This window comes from Barbus barbus, assembly GCF_936440315.1.
Source record: "Barbus barbus genome assembly, chromosome: 40".
NCBI classification, from domain to species: Eukaryota; Metazoa; Chordata; class Actinopteri; order Cypriniformes; family Cyprinidae; genus Barbus; species Barbus barbus.
The window spans coordinates 6,022,671-6,048,029 of record NC_136718.1 but is presented as its reverse complement, the minus strand read 5'-3'; the positions used below and the strand labels follow the sequence as shown (position 1 = coordinate 6,048,029).

The 25,359-nt window shown below is 40.4% G+C and overlaps 2 protein-coding genes across 2 annotated transcripts in view; both read right to left on the bottom strand.

Annotated features, from left to right (window-relative positions):
- Window positions 1-25,359, bottom strand: part of LOC306859737 (uncharacterized protein) — a 708,874-nt gene that overhangs the window by 168,183 nt on the left and 515,332 nt on the right. The window lies entirely within an intron of this gene.
- Window positions 5,818-7,503, bottom strand: LOC306859791 (potassium voltage-gated channel subfamily A member 10-like; the record flags this gene model as incomplete). The annotated part of the gene is made up of 1 exon (XM_079401059.1): window positions 5,818-7,503. One exon carries the CDS (start codon window positions 7,501-7,503, stop codon window positions 5,818-5,820), a length of 1,686 nt encoding a protein of 561 aa, XP_079257185.1.

Genomic DNA, 25,359 nt, shown 5'->3' with positions numbered 1-25,359 from the left:
GTAGAGTAGTGCTTGTTGTTTGTCTTTTCTCCGATCACAAATGCAGACATGGTAATGTTTATGTGGCGTGATGCAACACATAAAAAGACGGTAGAAGTCATTATAATCAGTAATTATGTCCCCACTGGATGCAGCAAATGCCTCGTTTATAATTGTTTTTTTGTGTCATCATGCAGGAACACGGCATCACAATACGGTAAGGGACGTAACTTTTCCGTCTCACGCTTGAGGTATTCGGCCAATCACAACGCACTGGATAGCTGGCCAATCAGAGCACACCTCGCTTCTCAGAACGATGAGCTTTGTAAAAATCGACGCGTTTCAGAAAGGCAGAGCATAGAGGAGCAACAATAATGTACAGTATGTGGAAAATAATGTGTTTTTTAACCATAAACCACATAAACACATTGCATTACACCAAATACACAAAATTTTGCAAGGTCATATGACCCCTTTAAACTTCATTTGGAGTATCACATTTCCTAATATAAAGCCTAAACTGTGTTTTAATGTCACTCTTGACGAGGATAGAATTATCTTTGAATTATATCGGTCTTGAAAGCAAGATATTTAAAGTGTAGTATACTTTCAATAGTTCCACTTTAGCACAATCAAATGTACTTCAGTATAGCTTGAGTTGGACTTCAGCACTACTTCCACACAATTAAAGTGCATTAAGTACAACATTAGTTGTTAGTTGTAGCAGGCTTTAAGTATACACTAAAAGTACAATTGCAGGGTATTTCGTATTATGTACATACATATGTAAATGTATTTGTAATATACTTAGCTTCAAATACATTTCAGTATATTTATCTGTCACTAGGGCAGAGTTCTGTCTTGACAGTCCTAAGGAGCCAGAGATTGTAAACGTCATAAAACTTATATTTACCATCTGGAAATTTGATGACTTCCTTCAGAAATGAAATAATTTTTTTTTTTTGGTTCACCAGCTAAGTCTGCATTTATTTGATGAAAAATACACAGCAATAACAGTAATATTGTGAAATATTCTTATTATTTGAAATAAATGTTTTCTATTTCAATATATTGTAAAATGTAAATTATTTCTGTTTTATTTATTTACTTATGTTTTATTTATGATTATTTGCTGCTCAAGAAACATTTTTTTTTATCATTGTCAATGTTGAAAACATTTGTGCTGTGTTTTTGTTTCTTTCAAGATTCTTTAATGAATATAAAGAACTGAACGTATTTGAAATATGAATATTTTTTATAAATGTGTTTACTCTCAGTTCTGATTTATTTGATCAGTTTAATGCATCCCTGCTAAATTCTTTCAAATAATAATAAAAATAATATGTAAAAATATATTGATATAGATAGGCTATAAGATTCAAGGCGACTGCATACTCAAAAAAATAAATGAAAAATACATAAATAAATGCACCTTTAATAACATATTCTACAATCAGTCATTAGAAGGGTCCAAAATGAACAACATCTGCCAATGGTAGGTGAATGTACTTAAATACAAGTATGTGAAACTGTACTTTGCATTTTAAAGATACATACTTTTGTGAAACACTTCTGTGAAATTTTTGAAGGTGCTTTTTACCAGCACAGAAATTGAATTTAACCATTAAGCAATGCATTATATTGCAGTTCTTAAAAAAAAAAACAAATTAGCCTGTTGACCAGTCTAACTGTTTTTAGTTCTGTGAATTACATGTTGTCGTATTTTGTGCTCGACCCATGTTAAATTTAGACCCTGGCAACCAGTATATAGTGCAAATGGGGTCAGTCAGTTTGCTCTGTTTACTGTACATAAATATTGCATTGCTTTTGTGTGTGCGAATGTAGGAGGCAGGTGTCATGTCATCCTGTTAAATGGAAAACAAGAACTAACTCCTCACAAACACAGTCACGCACCATTCCTAAGACCTTGTAACAGCCAGTCTGTTATGTAATAGATATGACTCTCATAATTATACTTATACAGAGTTCATGAATAACAGCAGAAAGCACTGACAGCCTCTCTCATCGCCTACCTCTCCTGCTCACAGCTGTTTCTTTCACTGAAGTACCTTGTCACATTTCATGCCTTCATCCAACACCGTTCCAGTCTTTACTTTGACCAGTGGCCATTGTTTCTCTTACCTCTTAGGGCACGGCAGCATTTGGGCTAGTGTTACCTCAGTGATCACTCCTGGGGCTTTTGTCAGATCGCTACAGGAGACTAAAAGCTATTATGACTGGAGATAAAACAAGTCACAGAGTCGATCTTTGTGCTCTTCCAGAGAAGTAATACAGTGCTATCCTTATTTTAACTCATGTTTGACTCAGTGTAAAATCAAAATGAGAGTTTTTAGCTAATTTCTTAGCTTTGAGGCTATACTAATCACTCCTAAGAGTTGACAAAAATACACTTTTAGGCTTTAGCATTTAGCAAGTATGTATACAAATGTGTGTATACATGTTATATACATAAAATGGGATGAGCACTTTGTTATATTCTGACCCAACTTTTTTTATTGAAACTTATGTCATGGGTTTTAGTATATTTGTAATCACAAACTTGAAACTAAATTTTTTTTTTTTTACTTTAATTGTAATATCAAATAGTACAAAAGAGTTAAAATGATAATTAAGTACTTTACATATGTTGTAGTGTGTTTGTCAACACATCAAAACTTGTGTACTTTTGTAAACTATAGTGGGCATTATCAAGTGCCCTTAACATTGAGTGTACAACTGATGTGTACACTATAAACGGCTAGCTGCTTAAGAACTATACCCTGTGAGCATCTAACTGAATGAATTCTGCATGGACACACGTTTTATTCACATACAGTATTAGTGGAGTAGCAACAACGTTAGAGGAAAAGGGAAGCATGGCTATGATCTGTCTCTGATGAAAGAGGAAAAGAGGAGCTGCTCATGTTACAGTGAAAGTCAAGCCCGGTAATGAGGGCATCTTATATAACAGTAAATGAGGAAGAGGGGTTTTCAGAGAGGTGGGGGACCTCAAAGACCTGACCGCCAGATAACTTTTCGACATACTTTCTGACTACAGTATCAGAACACGTGATTAAATACATGAATGCAGGTTATTGGAAAAATGCCAAATTTGTAAAAGGCACCATTTTAAAGCCATCTTTCAGTTTCTGTATCTATATTGTTCATTTTAAATGTTACTTCATAAGATTAGGACAGTCATGCCCCTTTTTTATTTAATTTTTTTAGGTAATGTGTATGACTATAGTCATTTGTGATAATACATTCCAATTAGTTAATGCCAATATCTTTTAATTGAACTTCTTTTCACATTATTAATTTTAATAGGTTTCTTTATATTGCAGTTCATGTTGAGGACATTCACACTGCAAGATGATTTCCATATGTTACTGAAAATGCAATTTGAATCATTTTATGGCAAAGTCTTTGCTGTCCTGTCAAATTATGAAAATCTAAGATAAAAAACAAATGCATTTATATCAGTAAAGGGACATGCCATGTCTAATATAAAATAACAAGATTACTTATTCAGCTAATAAATGCAAGTCTGTAATAACAATTATTGAAAAGTTTTGAAGTGACCACACCAGCAGCCTGTGATTCGTATCACTGGGATTTGCATTTCAGGCCAAACGCTGCAACAATTACACAATGTATAATTTTAATACATACAGTACACAGTTATTACCACAGTAAATGGCTTTATGTCACTTATTTACAGTCATAAATTTACAATCAACTATGATAAGTTGTCAGGCTAAGCACATGATATACAAGTTCCTGAAGATTCCTTATTAATATTTTCAAAGGCTTTGAATATTCTCATTAGATTCTAATTATAGAATAAAAGGGTTTAAATGTACAATTCATTCTCTAGCACAACCACCAATGTTCAGTTAGTCTGTGAAGAACAATCATTATAGAGGCAAAATGTGCAAATGCCAGATTAACAATGACAGCTTTCTGCTTAATAATGTCTTCATGCACCTATTAAAATAATAATAACACACTACCTTTTCATACTAAAATGACATAACTTTAGGTAAGTATAAAATAGCAGCAGTTATAACATCAAAAACACAATGAAAATATGTGTTTATATCCAGTATGTCTTGGGAAACAGCTCAACAAGATTCACAAGATTTTGCAACACAACTTATATAATACAGTGAGGCCTTGGCTCATAGCTCCCTGATTCTCTTTCCAACAAAATGTTGTATATTCTCACTTATTAAGCAAAATGTTTAAAAAATGAATGTCTTTATCACGTTTTAGGGTGTTTTTCTCAAAGAAAATTCTTAATTTCTTAATTAACTTTCCTTAGGTAACTGTTGAATCTGAGAAAGTGATATCTTGTCTTAATAGGTCTATGAATATATATTTCATTCGAATCAAGCCAACATTCACCAATAATACAAGGAAATCAATTCCACTCAATATAAAACCCGTATGACAGCATGCCGGCAACAACAGGTTCAGCCCATTTGAGTGAAAGGCACTGTTATGCTCATCTCATTCATAGAAATGAATATAGACTGTAAGTGGAAAACTCTGGATGCATTTCTCCTCTTCATTGGCTGAGCTTCCTCTAAAATGCCACAACAAACCATAATGATTATCATTTCAAATGCAAAATGAAACTATTATGAAATACTTCATTTGGAAGTATATTAGAAAACACATATAGAGACCATGGTGTTACATATTAATGTTAAAGGTGCCATTTTGCATACTCAAAAGGGTAGTATGCTGGTGGAAGTCACCCAAACACACTTGATGACAGTGCAGGCGTCATTTAATTTTCAGAGTGATTCTGTCATTTTTAATTACGCATAGTGGACCGGATGCGATAGGTTTATGAGATTATGGTTTAGGTTGAATTATAATTTAATAAAAGGATTACGCAACACAGATGGAAATCTAACATGAAATTTAAATTCTGCTACTTATGTTTTCAGAGAAACTGTTATTACATTCGTATTATTCAAGTTAGGTAACATTTATAACCATCTGTTCTCAAGAATTGAAAAAAAATCTAGCAAACACTGAAGCACTATAACATTATCGGCTGAATCTCAAAAAACCTGTGGAGAACTTGTCAAGGTCATATTTCACAAATTTAGCAAAATAGCAAAAACTATAGTAATTTTATAGCCTATTTTAGCAACATCAATATTTATTTTGAATTATTTGCATTACATTTCTTCCTCATTTGCATTAATATAATGCAGAAAAAACTTCTTATTGCTGAACAATTTATGACGTAACTATGTAAATTGTAAAGCATTTATTTATTCATCTTGGAAGTACTTGCCGTAAAGCATTTAACTGATAAAGATAAATAAGATACTCTATTACATTAATCAGAATCTGATGAAAATAGCCATTGCGAATAATGCTAATTATAAAATAAAGGTAAAACATCTGGATGCATTACTTTTATGAGAACTGTACTGAGAATGTGTTGCAGTGATACTAAAATGGACTATTTTCTTTATTTTCTTTATTCTTAAAATATTACCCTGATAGCACACATACATCATGGAGACATCTGCAAGACGTATTTTTTTAGAGTGCTTGCCTATCTGCAATACGTCCATAGGACAATTCCTATCAGATGTCAAATAGCCGTTTAGAAAATGACTTTAGTAAACTAACATCTTTAAAGACATCTATCAGATGCTTATACACAGCAGATGCTTTCCAGATGAAGACATCTTGCAGTATGCTATCTGGGTCTCTTGATTTTGTGGTGAAATATGACCTGAACGTGTTTAATGAGATTCACGCTCATAAAATAAAGTTTCGATATGGGCTTTAATACTTGGATTTGTCAGTCTACCAGTTCCCATTTGCCTTGTTCAGAGAGGAACTACTTCCTTGTTTTGTATTGTTCCCTGACTTTAAAGCTTGATCGGTTGACTCCGCTATGGGCTGCTTTTCCTCCTGCTCTGTCTCTCTATGGTAAAAGTAGTTGAAATTGGAGACGATTACAGGCACAGGCAGGGCGATGGTCAAAACCCCAGCAATGGCACATAGAGTGCCCACAATCTTACCGCCTAACGTAATAGGACACATGTCTCCATATCCCACAGTGGTCATGGTCACTACAGCCCACCAGAATCCATCAGGGATGCTAACAAACTGGGTGTTAGGATCGTCCACCTCAGCGAAATAGATGGCGCTGGAGAAGAGGATGACGCCAATGAAGAGAAAGAAGATGAGCAGGCCAAGTTCCCTCATACTGGCCTTGAGCGTCTGGCCCAGGATCTGCAGCCCTTTGGAGTGTCTGGAAAGCTTAAAGATCCTGAAGACTCGCACCAGTCTAATGATTCGCAGGATAGCCAGGGACATATTCTGCCCCGTGTTGGACTTATTGGTGGTGGTCACGACCTCAGTTATTAAAGTGACGAAATAGGGGATAATGGAGACAATGTCAATCATGTTCATGATGTTGTTGAAGAATTCCTGCTTGCTGGGACAAACCAGGAAACGGACGCTGAGCTCGAAGAAGAACCAGATGATGCAAGCGGTCTCAATAATGAAGAAGGGGTCAGAGAAGGTGCTGCTGATAGTTTTGGGAGAGGCACTTGGAGGAGCACCTGAGGGATGTGTCTGGTTGAAGGAAACACCTACAGTTGGAAAAATCTCTAGGTCCTCACGGAACTCTGGGAGAGTCTCCATGCAGAATATGATGATGGAGATGACGATGACGAAGACGGAAACGAGAGCGACCCCTTTGGCTGCGTTTGAGCTCTCAGGATACTCAAAGAGCAGCCAGAACTGCCTGTAAATCTCATTGGACGGCAATGGGATCTCCACGTCTTTGATAAAGCCTTCCTCCTCGCGGAACTGGTCCATGGCTTCCTGTCCTAACTCATAGAAGATGATCTCATCCGTGAAGACATCTAAAGGTACGTTCGCGGGCCGGCGGACCTTCCCCCCTGACTGATAGTAGTAAAGGATCCCGTCAAAGCTCGGACGATTGCGGTCAAAGAAATACTCGTTTCTCATGGGGTCAAAATAGCCCATTCTTTTCATTGGGTCACCCAAAAGGGTGTCTGGGAACTGGTCGAGGGTCCTCAGGCGGGTTTCGAAGCGAAGACCGGCGATGTTAATGATGACCTTTTGATCGCCGTCATCGAGAAGTCGCTTATCAATAAACAAGTCCTCGTATTCTTTGGCCAGTTTACTGAAGATCGTCTCACTTTGCGTTCCTTCACTGTTCAGGAGTAATTTCCAGTTGGAAATCAGACTAGCGCAGCTGGCCCGCCCTCTCCTTGTGTGAGGGGGCAGGACAGGTGATTGCGGTTTGTCCAGATTTTGTGGTGTCCTCTCTTTATATGGTGACACTTTTGCAGAATTGCAGTAGGTGCTGCCAGGCCCAAACTCTGGCATTTCTACCGTCAAAGCCGTCATCTCGTTGGGATAGTCTGGGTCATTGAAATTGTCCACACCGCTAGTATTCTCCATACCCTCAAACTCAACTAGCGGCACCTCTATCCTTCCAGCCTGGACAGTCATGTGGCTCCAGATATCAGACAACCACCGAATTCAACCTTCACCAGGACAAACCCACTGGTTTAGTATTTCAAATTGATATTTGTCATTTGTTTTTGAGGTGGAGGTCAACACAATGAGGAAGAATCCAAGGTGCTGCAGCCTGCAAAACAAGGAAGAAGAGTTAGAGCCTGTTTTTGAGTAATAAAACTCCAGGAAATGGTGTTTGAGAAGCACTCTGTTTCTTAGTTACTGGTCTGGGTGAAATACTGAGGAGAGCAGCTGGCGAAGGTGACATATTTTGGGAGGTGTCAGCATCACAACACTTCCAAAAATGTCAGTCGTCTCTGGGTTATTTTTGTTTTCGCTGTGAATCGCTTTTACACTGCAAATGTGGGAGTACTGGAATATTTCATACGTCTATAACAGTCTATGAAGAAAATACTAATAAGTATTAAACATCCTCTTTCAGACTGACATGTTGTTGCTTGTTTACAAAACTATAATATCAAATTGAATGGTTCCAATTTATATTAGGTGGCCTTACTTACATAAAAAATAATTAGCCTACAATTGACTTATTGTGTTTATATTGTATTGCAATATTTGCTGCTATTAAGGTGGAATATGGGTATAATAAGGACATGTTTAGTGGTATGGTCAGGTTTAAGGATGGGTTAAGGTGTAAGGGATGGATCGACACTATAATCACTGAAATTAATAACAGATACAATGACATGCAGGTCTTTTTTTTATATAATTACAATGTAAAACATGTATTTACAAAATAAGTGCTTTGCATCAAATTATTAATTTAAATGTAAGTGCATAGTAGTTAAGGCCACCTAATATAAAGTGGGGCCGATTGAATATTATATTATGCAGGTGAATCTCACAATATGTCATATTTTACCCACCCGTATTAATAGTTAATAAGGTAGTTGTTACGTTTAGGGGTGGAATAAGGGATCTAGAATATGGTCATGCAGAATAAGGAATTAATTTGTGCTTTATAAATACTAATAAACAGCCAATGTGCTGGTAATATGCATGATACAGTAATACTCAAAAATAGTCAATCGTGACAATTGGTCCCTAAACCTAAAAGTTTTACCAGAGGGCTTAATTATCATGAAAGTATGTGCCTGAAAATGAAACAAAGCAGGGAACAACAATGTCCTAAAACAGGCTTTATGTAACAAATTATTTAATGTTTTTCCTTTGATTATGGGGTAAAATGCGACCTTGACAGGCATTCACATGAACACTCAAATGCTTTAAACTTTTAATTTAAATACTTCTACAAAGCTTAGTTGCTTTCCCATTTTCCCTCGCTGTCACAAACTCAAGTTTTGTACATTTGAACAGACATTTGGACGGGTTCCCTGTGATTCTTAATGTGACACAGACGTTTCCAGTGTCTATGGTGACACACCTCTGACACAACAGTCAGCCGGACATCACCTCAGCTAAAGAGTAACCCCTGTCAAACACTTGACACCAGAGTCCTGGCCTGTGAGGCAGTGTGGGAGAATAAGAGAGCTGCTGAAAGAGAAGTCGAGAGATAGTAGCAGAGGGAAGGAAGCAGAGAGAGAAAGAGAAACTGCTGGCCCAGTAAAGGCCAAGACAGTGGGGAAAACAATCGCCCCTCATCTAATTCACTTACTATTCCACTGACCTGCATTGGGTTCAGAGGAAATGTTGCAGTGCCATCAGCCAAGCTGTACTACAAGTCATTAGCAACAGCACTTTGTAGAGCCAAAAAGTTTTTTTTTTCTCTCTCTCTGGTTTTAAGCCCGAAAACATAAAAAAAATGGAATTTGAAATAAATACAAAGACAGCATATTAGCAAAATTTAAATTATTAATGGAGCCTACACTATAACTATTACTCAAATTAACTTATTTTAACATATTTTTCCAAAACCCTCAGCCAAAGTATTACATTTAATGTGAATGTGATGTGATGTGAATGAGACCTCAGATCTAATATACTTTGTGCTTGTATGTTTCTAAAGTAAGCTAATTTTTGCCGGGTGGAAATTAAAATGGGACTATAAACTTCCACTGAAATTGGGATCAGAGTTCAATCTAGAGATCAGAATATCAGGGATGAGCTCCTTTAATAACCACGTTGCAATCATATACTCAAAGTGTAGCACTTTATTTTAAGGTGTCCTTGTTACACGTTACATATAATTACTATTATAATAACAATAAATTATGCATAAGTAACCCTACATGTAGTTAATTAATATTACTCAGTTAAATGTAGAATTACACTGTAACAAGGACACCTTAAAATAAAGTGTAAACCAAAAAAGGTATATAGAATTATATTTTATACTTCTATACTACCTAAAACCACTTAACTATAACAGAGCAATGTGCTAAAAATAATGTAAAAGTAACAATAGATTTAAAAATGTTCATTTTTCAGCTACAAGTTAACTAATTTTATTTCATGCATGTACAGGTATTAGAGTTTTCTAAACAAGTTTTCTAAATCTCAAAAAGGAGCATGGTTGAGAGGCACAGACAGATGTTTAATTAAAGATGCCAAAAATGAGTCATCCTGCTCAGCTGCCACTGACCAGAAAACAGAGAACATGTGCGTCACCGGGAGAGAGAGAGAGAGAGAGAGACTGTCTTTATACAAGTGAAACAAATAACAACGGGTGAAGAAACACTGATATATCAGGAAAAAAACATTTGAAAAAATACAAGCATGCATAGAATAAAGACAATAATAAATGCTATTATAATAGGTGATTGATGGATGCTGATCAGTGCTGTTGAGCTGGGAAATGACATTGACAGGAATCTCACATGATCAGAGATATTCAATGTCACTCAACCTCATTGCAGCTGGTAGATAAAATCAAACTCTCTTTATAAAATAAAATATTTGACAATCAGTTATTCTGGTTAAATTGTATTTTATGATTTATCTTTCTTTTTTGATTTTTCACATCACATGAAGGCCATGCAAGTAAATTCAAATAAATATGAGCGCATTCAAGTTTATTTTATAATTTTAGTATTTTCATACTCTATGTCATTTATCTCTGCTTTTACATAATATATAAGCTATATAAAATGTGCTGCAAAAAAATTGTTTGTGAGTACACACACACACCTTAAGCAATAAATACATACATACATACATAAATGTTCTTCAGGTTAAATCTTTAAGGTACCAGCACACACATGGTTTCTAAGGAAGCAGATAATAAAACCGCTTTGTGAAATGTTAAACCTTCAGGCTGTAAACCCAGTTATATGTCAGTTTAAACCATGGACAAATAATCAGTTTGTTTTGCCCATGATTAGATTTTCAATTGAACCTATTAGAAAAGCATTCAGGACACTAAATAGCATAACACCTTATGTTGATAGTCCATTTTAGACAATCTACTAACTACAAGTAACTTTGCAACAACATGTCAACTAACTCTCATTAGAGTATTAGCAGACTGTTTGCCTAATAACACTTGTTGACATCCTAACAGTACAAGTACATCAACTTAACAGTCTACTAATACTCTAACAAGAGTTAGTTGACATGTAGTTGCAAATGAATGAGAATGACTTAACTTGTAGTTGCAAAGTTACTTATAGTTAGTATAATATATAAAGTAGACTACTGAAGTAAAGCGTAACCATAAAAATAAATCTAAACAGTAATCTGACAAACTGATAGGGCACATTTCAACATTCATAGCAGAGCATATTAAAAGCAACATGTACATTTATAAAACACTGAAATTACAGATAATTCAGCACAGAACGATTCCAATAAACATTTATGTCACTTCCTCCCAAAACACGCACGACAGGATGTCTGAACAGATGTTGCCTAATACTCATTTATTTAACTGAACACACACACACACACACACACACACACAGATACAGGCCTACCTCTCATGAGAGAGGGGTCTCCTGTTGGCTGTTGTTTCTGCCTGTTGCTTGTTCTACATTTGGGTTCAGAGTGGCTTAATCTTTTAAAGTCAGCATTGGGAAACCTTATGCTGGTGAGAAACTAGAGCTGCCGCTACGCAAACAACAACGCACACACACACTTACGCAAGCACACAAACTCAAGCATTTGTGTGCATACACATACAAAGAACTACCAAAAAACATTAATCACAAATACAAGACACAGAAGGTTTAGCCATCACTCAACAGTAAAACAAAGTCTGATTTTGAAGTTATCAAACTTTAATAGAGGTTCATATAAGCAGTGCTGTAACCAATCTCCCCTCAGCGGCTCACCTTCTCACCTTTAAGGGGGAGAGATGTCTCATCGCTCTTGTAAAACAGCTGTTAACTGTCATACAATAGATTTTATATACATCACGACATGTCGACACGCCTAACCGGTGGCAGCCCAGACACATCTGATGAGCGTAGATCTACCAAGGCTGAATATCTCTGACTAGGGCCTTACCTCATCCAGCATCAATACACACCAGAGCGATCGTTTACATTCCACATCAATCCTGAGAGTGCTTATTTACAGATCACTACACCTCAGCGGCTCAGTGATTCATCCTCCACACTTACAGATATCAGCTCCATCATCAGCAGACAGCTGGCGGCCATTGAGATGACAGAGGAATACTGACTATTTATCTGCGGATTTGAGGCATTGATTTTTGACTTGGATCAGATTACACTTATTTTGTTCTGTTGTGAAAGTGCTGGAGATGTTATATGTTTTATTGGTTTATATATTGTTATATTCTATCTATCTATCTATCTATCTATCTATCTATCTATCTATCTATCTATCTATCTATCTATCTATCTATCTATCTATCTATCTATCTATCTATCTATCTGTCTGTCTGTCTATCTATCTATCTATCTATCTATCTATCTATCTATCTATCTATCTATCTATCTATCTACCTAGCAGCTGCCTAGCAACTGGCCAAAATATCATATCAACCACCTAGGATCTCCCTTAGAACCACAGTAAACACATTTGCAACTATCCAGTATCTATACTGTATGATAAAAAAGACAAATTAATAAATATATAACTGAATAATAAAAAAATCATACATAAATCTATACTTTCTATCCAGAGCCGGTAATTTTGGGATTGGTCAGGAATCGAGATGCTTCTATTACAGTTTTTCTCGATTGGTTTGGCTCATTTCTTGAAACCGAGATGACATTCTCAAAACCATAAGGTCATTTGGCCAAACAGTCTTACAGTTCTGCTCAACATTATAGCTCACTAGCAAAATCAAATATCTTTCCCCAAACTCTTCTTCCATGCTTCAAAAGCAGATTCCTTTCCCATATAAAAGGTCAGTACAGTCAAAATAGCACAGATCCTTCTCAATTGCCTTGGCACATGTGCATTCATTTAGTGCTTTTGTCAAAATAACCTGGATGGTTTAGCACAACACCATGGATCCCCTGCAAAAGCTCATCTCTCTCCCAAAACAGTTTATCCATGTGTCAAAACTAAATATCATTCTCATATAAATAGTCAATGCCCCCAAAATGCATTATACCTTTGGCATTGTTTAAGCACTGCAAGTCAAAATGCTTAGACGTTTTGTCACTGAGGCACAGGTCTAGCAACAGAATACCACTATGAATAAAACTAAAAGATTTTACAGTAAAATCAGCCTCCAATAAACCACTCATACTCAAGGAAACTGTAAACATTTTTATTCGTACAAAGAAATGTTAACATTAGAGAACATACTGTGAAAAGAAAACATATACAGGATTCTGTAAATGTGAACAGTTATAAACACAAACAAAAAACAAAAAAAACACAAAAAAACTCTAGCCTTCCATACTGTAAATAAAGTTTCAGAACTATAGTACAGTAATATTTTCAGTGGTCGCCATTGTCACCCTCTCTTTCCTGGCCACCATCCTCATCCTCCTGGCCATCGACGCGCTGCTCTCTGTTAGGCCATAAATTCTCATCCACATCGCAACGGATATTTTCTCTTGCGATGCAGCGAGGGAAGAAACGGCGTGAATGTCTCAACCATCCCCTACATTGATCCCCTGTGATGTCCTCACATGCAGCATCCATTGCATGCAGCAGGGCCCTCTGGTCTTGAGCCTGATGCTCATACACCCTCCACCTCCAAGCTGAAAAAAACTCCTCAATTGGATTTAGGAAAGGAGAGTAAGGTGGAAGAAACTCCATTAGCATCCGGGGATGGGTGGTGAACCAGGTTCTGATGCGTGGGCCACGGTGGAAGTTCACATTATCCCACACAATGACATAATGTGGTAGCTGAGGTCCTTCTTCACCTCTCTCATTTTCCGGGATCAGATCAGTATAAAGGTGGTCCAAAAAATTTAGGAGCTTTTGTGTATTGTAGGGCCCTAAACTGGGAATGTGTGTGGCCACACCTCTTTCTGATATAGCGGCACACATTGTTATATTTGCTCCTCGCTGGCCTGGGACATCCACAGTGGCTCGGTGGCCAATGATGTTACGGCCACGCCTTCGACCTTTGGCCAGGTTGAAGCCAGCTTCATCAACGAACACTAGGATGTGAGGGGTTTCGTTGCCTTCTAATGCCATTATTCTCTACAATAGAATAAAAATAAATCTAATCAGTCAAGTAGAGACAGATACTGCAGGGAGGATCTAAAGTACTGTAAAAAGAGGGAGTGAAAAACTGAAGACAATTTCTAGGCAAAATGCTCTAGTCACACAAAGCTGGATTCTGAAGGTAAAAAGGATAAAGCAAAACAAAAAAAAGTGGTAACCATGTCTTACTGTAATAGTGTTACAATGATAGACAACCAGTAGTTGACTTACATGCACATACTGGTACCGCAGCTCTTTCACTCTGTCAGAGTTTCTCTCAAATGGTACCCTGTAAATCTGTTTCATGGTCATCTGATGTTTCTTCAATACCCGGTCTATTGTGGAGATGCTGATAGAGTTTATATTTTGGAACATTACATTGTCTAGAAGGATTGCATTACGAATCTGTCTCAGTGTGATGGCATTATTTGCAATGACCATGTTGCATATTTCTCGTTCTTGTTGTTCATTTAGAAGTTTTCTTCTGCCACCCACTTGAGGCTGTCGTCCAATACTAGACATACAAGTCAAAGGTCAACACTGTAAATTTGTTACAAAATGAGTTACCAATGTAATTGTACTGCTGTTTTATGGTACTAAAAGTGTGATGCACTGCACAGTGACTGGAATACTATTCACAGTATTTTCTCCATTTTTTTTTCTTTGTCATTTTTATAGTATCATATAACATCACATGAAGATATTACAGTACTCTAGGCCTACACACACACCAACACTGAATAGTTCAATAGAATAGTTCTGTACCTGTTTTCCCTGCGAAAGGTTTGGATGATGGAGGAGACTGTAGACCGAGGCACATTAGGCTGCACTCGGCGACCTGCCTCTGCCATTGTGAGGCGATGGTTTATAACGTGGTCAATAAGGGTGGCCCGGATTTCATCTGGGACATCATGGTGCCTCCGTGCTCCTCGGCCTCTTCCCCCTATTCCTCCACGCATTCTCACTCCTCCTCTTCCTCTTCTTCTTCCTCCTCTTCCTCGAGCAGGAAGTTGCTGTTGTACTTGGCGAGGTGCTTCCATGTTCACACTGCAAATGAAACTGGCCCCGGGCCAAGCTCTGTCTATATACTTTTGGCAGCAGTCATAATCATAGACAACACCTGTCAGGTAACTAAACAAACTGTTTGATTAGTCATCTGAGATGTGGGAAACTGCTCCTTCGTTAGTTCTAATTTGACCTGATTGATTGTCAAGTACTGTCATAAATTTATCAAATGTTCCAAGAAATTCTTTCATGGTATTATATCTTTGACTAATTTTGACAGTTGAACAGACAATTGTGCATATGATGACTTACACAATGAAACCATGCTGATATGTTTTGGAGAGAGTAACCATTTCACTGAAAAATCAACTAATCAGTTTAGATCAGCAAGATCTATTTATTTGGAAAATGTGCTAAATGTGGGCTCATTGTGCTAACTGTAGCTACTTGTACATAATCATTTGAAAAAAAGCACAGAGTCACTTGAGACATGTACTAAAGCATTTGCAATTTGATAAAACCAATGAAAAATGACATTCTGTTGTGAACAATTGCAAGGTGGTTTGGAGATTTGTCCATGTTATTTTGAGAATGTCATCTCGGTTTCAAGAAATGAGCCAAACCAATCGAGAAAAACTGTAAGAGGATTAATGTGACTGAGGCAGATCAGTGATATAAGCTGAGGATCACTTCACTCAGCTGAAGATTAGCGCCACATGGCTGCAGGCTCAACTATAATGGGCACGACTCCAAAACATCAATCCATCGTCAGGATCCAGAGGTTTCCTCACAATAGATGACCAGTCCATCCCTGTCTGATACAGAAAGACCGATAATAACATGTCTGCAATGCATGTTACTAAAGATAGCAGCAGCTACGGAGCAGGATTTTGCTTCATTAGGAAGTGTCCACTGTGACCTAAAAGGAATTTACTGAAGGACAAGCCCACATTTGGATATTATATGTCTGTACTATGAGAAATAATCCTAAAAGCACTATTTAACCCCCGTCACTCGAAATACATCAGCAGAGTGACAAGTTTCAGTGCTAATGCTTAAAATGGGAGGGACATTCAATGATCCTCCAATAATGTGAAATCTGAATGAAATAATGTCCTCTAATGGCTTCTCTATTGATTAATATTAATTACAACTAAAAAAAGGAAGACAGACAGACAGGCAGACTTTGACTTTTCAAAACACTTTAATTATACAAACATTACAAGCTTAAAAACAAAAACATAAGATTCCTAAACATTACCAATTAAAAAACAAATTTCCTGAATCACACACAGTCAACAAAGCCCCCTCAACACCCCATTTCCATTCAAAATAGAGGACATTATTACTATGTTGATAATAGGTATATTCAATCACCACTCTTGACTCCACTAAAGACTTAAACAGAGTTACTAAACTCACATCTTCACCAGAATTTTTACACTGATGAGACTTTAAAATAACAAGTTTAGCTTGTCCTATTAAAAAATTGGCAAGTGTACACTGTTGCTGCCAAGACCTCTTATACAAGATGGCGCCGCTGGGTTCAGACGCCGTCCAGGCCGCCATTCTGTCGCATTCCTGTTCGCCTCATCTGGAACATCTTTCCATTACTTGCCGCACATTTTATCTACCCCGGGAGTTTTTATCGATCATTGTTACTGCTGTGTACATTCCACCACAGGTAGACACCAGCTTGGCTTTGTCTAAGCTTAACGATGTGCTCAGCGGCTACATCAACAAACATCCTGACACTGCCTTTATCATTGCGGGAGACTTTAACAAAGCTAGCCTCAGGCTAGCTCTATCACTTCTATCTTTAATGAGTCCCTTGCTACCTCCGTGGTTCCCACCTCATTTAAAAAATCCGTCATTATCCCTGTGCCAAAGAACAATAAACCCTCTTGCCTGAATGACTATCGCCCAGTTGCCCTCACATCAATAGTCATGAAGGTTTTTGAGAGACTTGTAAAGAGCCACATCTGCTCCTCCATACCCGTTACTTTGGACCCTCTTCAGTTTGCCTATCGTCCAAATAGATCCACTGACGATGCCATCACACGCGGACAGCAACAATGGGAATTATGTAAGGCTGCTATTCATTGACTATAGCTCAGCTTTCAATACTATAGTCCCCATCAAGCTGGCTTCTAAACTCACAGACCTCGGCCTAAACTCCTCACTCTGTGACTGGATTCAAGACTTCCTCACCGGCAGACCTCAAGTGGTGAAAGTTGGCCAGTTCACCTCAAACTCCATCACCCTGAACGTAGGAGCCCCACAGGGCTGTGTCCTGAGTCCCCTGCTCTACTCTCTCTACACGCATGACTGCGTGTCCTCTCACAGCTCCACATCTATCATCAAATTCGCTGATGATACTGTGGTTCTGGGCCACATCTCCAACAATGATGAGACCGCATACTTGGATAAGGTAGAGAGACTCACATCATGGTGCCAGGACAACTGTCTCTCTCTGAATGTGAGCAAAACTCATTACTCTAACTCCTAAACTCTAACTCTGTGTCATAACATCACTTGACTCCATGTAAATATCACCATATCAATAAGCTATTCATATTTTTTCTCTACCTTATATTGCTGCTATTTAAATACCCTGTACAACTGTTTTGCAGATTCTTTTGCACATTCCTCTTTATTACTATTTAAGTCAACAACATACTGACCTGCACATTTATATTTATATTTTTTATCAGGTCCGGCTGGGCCAATAGGGCGCAACTAGCAGGACCTGCTCCTCGTCCTCCCTGACTTTGCACAAGGTCTGTGCAAGTAGGCTCACTGGGGGAAACGCATATTTGCGAAGGCCCCGGGGCCAGCTGTGACCCAGTGCATCTGTACCGAGTAGAACAACTGACAGTGAGAGGTTTCCAGCGAGGCAAACAGGTCTATCTAAGCTTCGCCATACTCTCCCCAAATCAGCTGGACCACCTGGGGGTGGAGTCGCCACTCTCCTGGCAGCGCAGCTCATGAGAGCTCGTCGGCCACACGGTTGAGCACACCAGGGACATGAATGCCGCGAAGCGACCTCAGATGCGTCTGACTCAAAAGGAGGAGATGGCGGACGAGTTGCGACATGCGACGGGAGCACAGACCCCCTTGACGGTTGATGTACGCCACGGTCGCAGTATTGTCCATACGGACCAGCACATGCTTGCCCCGTAATGGCCCTTTCAGGCGGCCCAGGGCAAGGCGTACTGCTAGCAACTCGAGGCAGTTGACGTGCCAATGCAGTTGGGGACCCGTCCACACCCCTGACACTGCATGCCCGCTGTATGTGGCCCCCCCAGCCGGTGGCAGAGGCATCCGTGAATGCCACCGCATGCCGGGACACCTGCTCTTGGTGCACTCCTGCCCAAAGAAATAAGGGGTCTGACCACGGGCTGAAGGTTTGGTGGCATTCCGGAGTGATTGCCACTCGGTACGTGCCGCGTTGCCACGCCCATCTCGGGACTCGGCCGTAAAGCCAGTGCTGATGCGGTCTCATATGAAGCAAACCGAACGGGGTTACTGCCGCTGCGGCTGCCATATGCCCCAGGAGCCTCTGAAAAAGTTTCAGTGGGACCGCTGTCCTGCCCCTGAATGTATTCAGGCAGTTCAGTACCGACTAAGCATGTTCCTCTGTGAGGCGTGCTGACTGTTCGACTGAATCCAACTCCATACCGAGAAAAGAGATCCTCTGCACTGGGGTGAGTTTGCTCTTTTCCCAGTTGACCTGAAGGCCCAACTGGCTGAGGTGACTGAGCACCAAATCCCTGTGTTCGCATAACTGCTCCCGAGACTGAGCAAGAATGAGCCAGTCGTCGAGATAGTTGAGGATGCGAACGCCCTGTTTTCTCATGGGAACAAGCGTTGCCTCCACGACTTTCATGAAGACGCGGGGAGACAGGGCCAGCCCGAAGGGCAGGACCTTGTACTGATATGTTCGACCCTCGAACGCAAAGCGCAGAAACGGCCTGTGTCGAGGAAGAATCGAGACATGAAAGTACACGTCCTTCAGGTCGATCGCTGCGAACCAATCTTGGGGACGGATGCACTCGAAAATGCGTTTCTGCGTGAGCATTCTGAACGGTAGCTTGTGAAGGCTCCGATTCAAAACTCGCAGGTCCAAGATCGGTCGTAACCCACTGCTTTTCTTGGGCACAATGAAGTAAAGGCTGTAAAACCCTGACCTCATATCGGCTGGAGGGACCGGCTCTATCGCGTCCTTCGCCAGTAGGACTACGATCTCCGCACGCAAGACGCGGGCATCGACAGCTTTCACTGAAGTGAAGTGGACACCTCTGAACTTGGGGGGACGCCAGGCGAACTGAATCACATAGCCGAACCTGATGGTCCGAATGAGCCAGCAAGACAGACTGGGGAGCGCTAACCAGGCTCGCAGAGACCGCACAAGCGGGACCAAGGGGACCGTAGGCATACCCGCAGTGGGGCAGCGAGGTGGAACGCAGGGACGCGGCTCGGTGGGCTCTCTTTGGGAGGTGGCCCGTAGCGGGGTCTGTATGTGCTGTGCAACACTTACCTGGTTCCACGATCGGACAGGGGCTGCAGGAGAGGCTTGGGTGCCCATCTCGAACTGCATGCTGCTGTCCACTGGCGATAGAAGAGGTGGATGAGAGTGGAGAGGTTTTGCTGCTCCCACTACTCTCCGAGACCTCTTTGGACCCGGAGATGATAGAAACTGCTCTTTTATTGAAAACTTGTTTGGAACAGAACAAAGGATTTACCACCCGGCCCTCCTCCGGCGGAAGGAGCGGTGCAGTCACCAACTCCTGAAGAGCAGTCCCAACCATCTCCGGGTCGTCTGTCCTAGGGCCTCTTGCTCTTGGCTTTGCCGCCACTCTTGGCGGGGGCCTGGACGGGCTGGGGACCCCGCTACGACTGGCTCCACAGCACCGCTTTGGTGGAGGCTGCTGCTGTGGCGCTGGAGCGGGGGCAGACGCAGAGAGTTGCCCTCGGCGACGAGCAGGCTGAGGTGCTGCCGGCGGTGGAGTGGATGCAGCAGCGGACCGCCGTGGCAGGATGTGACTGATCGCCTCAGACTGCCTCTGTACAGCTGAGAACCGCTGGGCGCAGTTCTTGACCGCGTCGCCGAAGAGGCCGGTCTGGGACACGGGGGAATTAAAGAACCTGACTTTGTCGGTATCCCTCATGTCGGCCAGACACAGCCAGAGATGGCGTTCCTGGACCACCAAAGTGGAAATCGCATGACCCACTGACCGTGCCGTAACCTTCGTCGCCCGAAGCGCGAGGGACCGTTGGCGTACCCGCAGTGGGGCAGCGAGGTGGAAAACAGGGACACGGCTCGGGGGGCTCTCTTTGGGAGGCGGCCCGTAGCGGGTTCTGTGTGTGCTGTGCAACACTTACCTAGTTCCACGATCGGACAGGGGCTGCAGGAGAGGCTTGGGTGCCCATCTCGAACTGCACGCTGCTGTCCGCTGGCGATAGAAGAGGTGGATGAGAGTGGAGAGGTTTTGCTCCTCCCACTACTGTCCGAGCCTTCTTCGGACCCGGAGATGATAGAAACTGCTCTTTTATTGAAAATTTGGGTGGAACAGAACAAAGGATTTACCACCCGGCCCTCCTCCAGGGGAAGGAGCGGTGCAGTCACCAACTCCTGAAGAGCAGTCCCAACCATCTCCGGGTCGTCTGTCCTAGGGCCTCTTGCTCTTGGCTTTGCCGCCCCTCTTGGTGGGCTGGGGACCCCGTGGCATGAAGTTCCTGAAGAACTTGCCGGTCATGACCACCCTCGTGCAGGCCTCTCAGTGCCTTGGCCTGATGGACCTGCAACAACGCCATAGCGTGTAAGGCAGAAGCGGCTTCCCCACAGGCCCGGTAAGCTCTGCCGGTAAGGTCCGACGAGTGCTCACAGGCCCGGGAAGGGAGAGACGGCTCCCCCCGCCAGGTGAAGTTAGGGCACAGCTGCATAGCAACAGCCCACTCCCCAGGGCGATGCGCGTGTAACCCTTCGCCGCACCACCATCAAGGGTGGTGAGTGAGGAGGACCCACCAGCACAGTTTCAGACAGTAAAAGGTGCCTTCCACGTACCGGTGAGTTCTTCATGCACCTCCGGGAAGAAAGGAACTGGGGTGGGTGGCTGAGAACCAGCTCGTGCCACCCCCAGGAACCAATCGTCCAGCCTCGACAGCTCGGGACACGGTGGAGGATTCCACACGAGCCCGACCCTGTTGGCGGCCCGGGAAAGCATAGCCGTCATTTACCGTACCCGAAGGAGGCAACTGCGCCGACACGTAGACTGAATTTGTGTTTTACCAACATCCCACCTTTGACTCGGTAACTGAAAATTACATCTCTCCTTTCTCCAAGCTTTCCAGAAAAGATTAAAGGAGTGAATGAAAGTACAGTCCTGCAATAATCTATTATTAAAGCACCAATGTGATTTATAGGATTTAGAAAGAGAAACAGAAACTACAATAGACACAGTGATGATCTGACAGAAAAGATGGTGCAATCGAATTACTAAAAAACCTACCCCTATTACCCTTTTCGACATTTCAAGCAGAAGTTACTCTTTATTGAGAACTTGCTGTGTGTCGCTGTAGTCATCCAAGTCTGACTATATCTCAGCACAGTAGAGTTTATACCTTTCGAGGGGGAGGGATACATAGAGGTGGAGACAATCTAAACAAAGCATGCAAATGCAGTACAGGAATCGGTCCATTACCAGAATTTCCCCAGCCCTGACATCATCAGCATAACAGTGTGATTCAAATACCTTAAATCGGGACAATGACACTGTTCAGGAGGTGCATAAAGGCAAAAGGTTAATGTTAGACACCTGGATTGCTTGACTTAATCTTCTTTGAATATCTTCATCTATGCCTCAAATGCTAAATTCAGTCTACTAAACTTTCTCAGTTTATATACTATTGTATTGGAACCTAAATTAAACATTTAATACATTTCTAATACAACAGTACCATGACTTAATACAACACTGCCTTTCCAATCACCATACCACTGTACTTGAGTTAGCTGATCTGTATGCGTTTCTTGCAACAAAATAACATCTGCCTGGTTTAGCTGCAGATAATCAAATAAAGCAACTTTCTTCCTTGTGCATCGGCAACCATTAACATTAAAAGTCCCAATGTTTAAGGTCGTCATGACGAAAGATAAAAGAATGCAAAAAAGATAATACATCACCTTAATATACATGACCATATCAATGTTTTTTATGACCTGCATTTAGCCTTTTTTTAACAGCACTGACATGTTTCTTTAATCTATATATTTTAGGCTGATCAAGCTCTTCCAATGGAGCTTTTCTCATAGCCATAATGCAAGAATCAACAAACAATTGTAAATCGGAGAAATACTTCTCCAATTTTGGTCTTCGCTGATTAAAAGTATCATCGAGAAAATCATTAATTTGTTGTACTGTATAATAAGGTGGTTTCATTTGCAAGCTGCATTTTTTCTCTGCAGAACTTCCTTGGGAACTGACATCAGTGAAATAATCCACAACATCAGATTCCTCACTGTCTGAATTTATATCTACGGACTGAGCCTCACCTCCCTCAGATAAATGATCCACATCAATCTGTGACAGGCCAACAGATGCTTGCGAGTCCTGAGACTCTCCGACTCCCGCAAGCTCATCTGGCTCCATGGGGCACTCTGATTCGCTGTTTCCCGCAGCGACGGTCTCAGATCCATTGCTCGCCGCACTGTGAACGTTAGCAGATTCATTCGTGTTCAATGAACACTCTCCCACATTCTCAGCATGACTGATCACTGCATCCTCTTTCGGATTTTCATCGTCTTTTGACAATGAATCCGATTCAGCCCACTGATCAGTTTTATCACTGCCATCCTGGTTACCATTTTCCATGGCAGGAGCCACCTGCTCCTAAGGTGTTTTAGGCTCAGTCTCAATCTCATTTTGTTCAGTCACCTTATTATTAGTACATCTCAATTTTGTATGTCCGTTGACCCCACAAGAGAAGCATTTAATTGATTCAGTGCTGATAAAAATTGTATAATCTTTACCTGCCAAAGTAAATTTTGTGGAAACGTCCAAGTGTTGAAATTCAGCATTCAAAATCATAGCAGTTTGGCATCTAAAAGACATAACATGTTTTAAATCTGTATTCTTAACACCAAGAGGGATCATTTTAATCGGCATCATAATTTTACTATAACGGCTAAGCAATCGCTCAAGTGAATCATTTGAAATGAATTTATAAATTTTGTGTTGTCCTCTGTCTATATATGCTTTCCAATTGAAGGTTCATGAGATACACCTTTGAGCTATTTCAGAGAATTGGTTTATAATTGGTTGATCTATATTCTCTTCATTAGTGAGAGTCAAGATTCACTTGCACAATTCATAGCAAATTTACAAAAAGTCTAATAGAGATGTGTAGAAAATATGCTTGACAGATCAACCATTTTGCATTTAATGCATTATACGATGAACTAATGACTAGATGTTTGAGGGGTAAGACAATAGCACAGAGATCTATAAAATGCATTTTGAGCAACATGACATAAGCAATTGATAATGTAGAAAACAGCAGAGAATTGTACATAATCATTTGCATGGATGTACCAAAGCATTTGCAACTTGTTCAAAGAAATGAGAAACTGCTTTTTTGATGTGCACAAGTGACACAATGATGAGAAGATCGAATAGGTAGTTTTGAGAATTTCAATTATGATCTGAGAAATGTACCAAAGCGACTGAGAAAAACTGTGAAGTAGCAAACCCATCAAAGCCTGCCGGCATTTTCCCAACCCCCAACTAATTACAAGTGTTAACAAACTAAACAACACTAATTTTTCAAAGTAATAAAAAGAAAAACAATGAAAACTCACTCAAACAAGCCGCCACTCGCTCAAACACTCACACACTCATCCCAGCCGATCCGCACATGTGCAAACAGAGAGAGAGAGAGATAGAGATGGACGGAGGGACAGATAGATAGACAGACAGACAGACAGACAGACAGTCCAGATAGATACAGACAGACAGATAGATAGATAGATAGATAGATAGATAGATAGATAGATAGATAGATAGATAGATATATAGATAGATAGATAGATAGATAGATAGATAGATAGATAGATAGATAGATAGATAGATAGATAGATAGATAGATAGATAGATAGATAGATAGATAGATAGATAGATAGATAGATATAGACGGACAGACAGATAGATGGATAGATTTATTTTTTCCCATCAGAATGTTCTAGAATATTTGCTGAAGTTCTCAGCGTGCGGTTCTCACTGCAGTGGTTGTTTCCCATGATTTTCTCAAAGCATCCAATGCTTGTGCTGTTGTTTTTATGAGGGTTTATGTTTTCACCCTCCTCTGCGTCATAGTCAGACTTGTGCGTCAGCACGAACACAACTCCTAAATATTTGAATATTCAATTATAGGCAAGCAGTCATATTATGTAAACGATTTTCTTTCTCTCTTCTAAAGTTTTCCGTGTTCCGTCCATGGGAATCAGTTTCAACTACTTGGCTATTTTTACTTCCTGAAGAATGCAAATGAAATCTAAGATGTTCCTCAGAGACTGCTGAAGTCTTTTTTTTTTTTCTTTTTTTGTTTTAATAACTGGAACAGTTTGTGAACACTGTGTTTGCCTGGGAGAAGCCTTTCGGTTGTTTTTAACTGAATTGCAGTTTTAATACTTAGTGACTTTGCTTGTATAAATATGGCTATGAGAGGAAAGGATGCTCCCCTTTCCCTCTTTGGCATGCAATGTGTTTGTGCTTTGGCTCATGGTGCTTGGGGATTCTCCTTGGCAGCATGTCTGAGATTTGCAGAGACGAGGCAGCCCTAAAATCCTCGAGATGTCAGAGTTCCAAATTACCAGCCTGTCCCATTGGGTCACCCAGTCTAGAGCGCTCAGAGTATCATTCAGAGATAAATCCACTGGCCATCAGCAGCCATATGGCTTTGGAAACATGGCAAGTATCCTAAAAAACTCAAATACTGCAGTCCCACACAAGAGTCAGAGGACAGGTGGCATATGACAAAAAGTGACAACTAAACTAATAAGATTAATTACATAAAATCTTCAACAACACAACTGAGAACAGTGAAGTTATACACAAAAACAAAGATGAATATAAAATTCTCAAGTTGGTAGTCCACTTTTAACATTATACTCTGTGTTGAATTTAATGCAAATAGCATTTACAATAGCTATGGCTATGATGGCTATAGTAAAAATATCATAAAAGCCAGTGGAAGTTTCACTTGGACAGAAGCATATTCTCATGTGGAAAT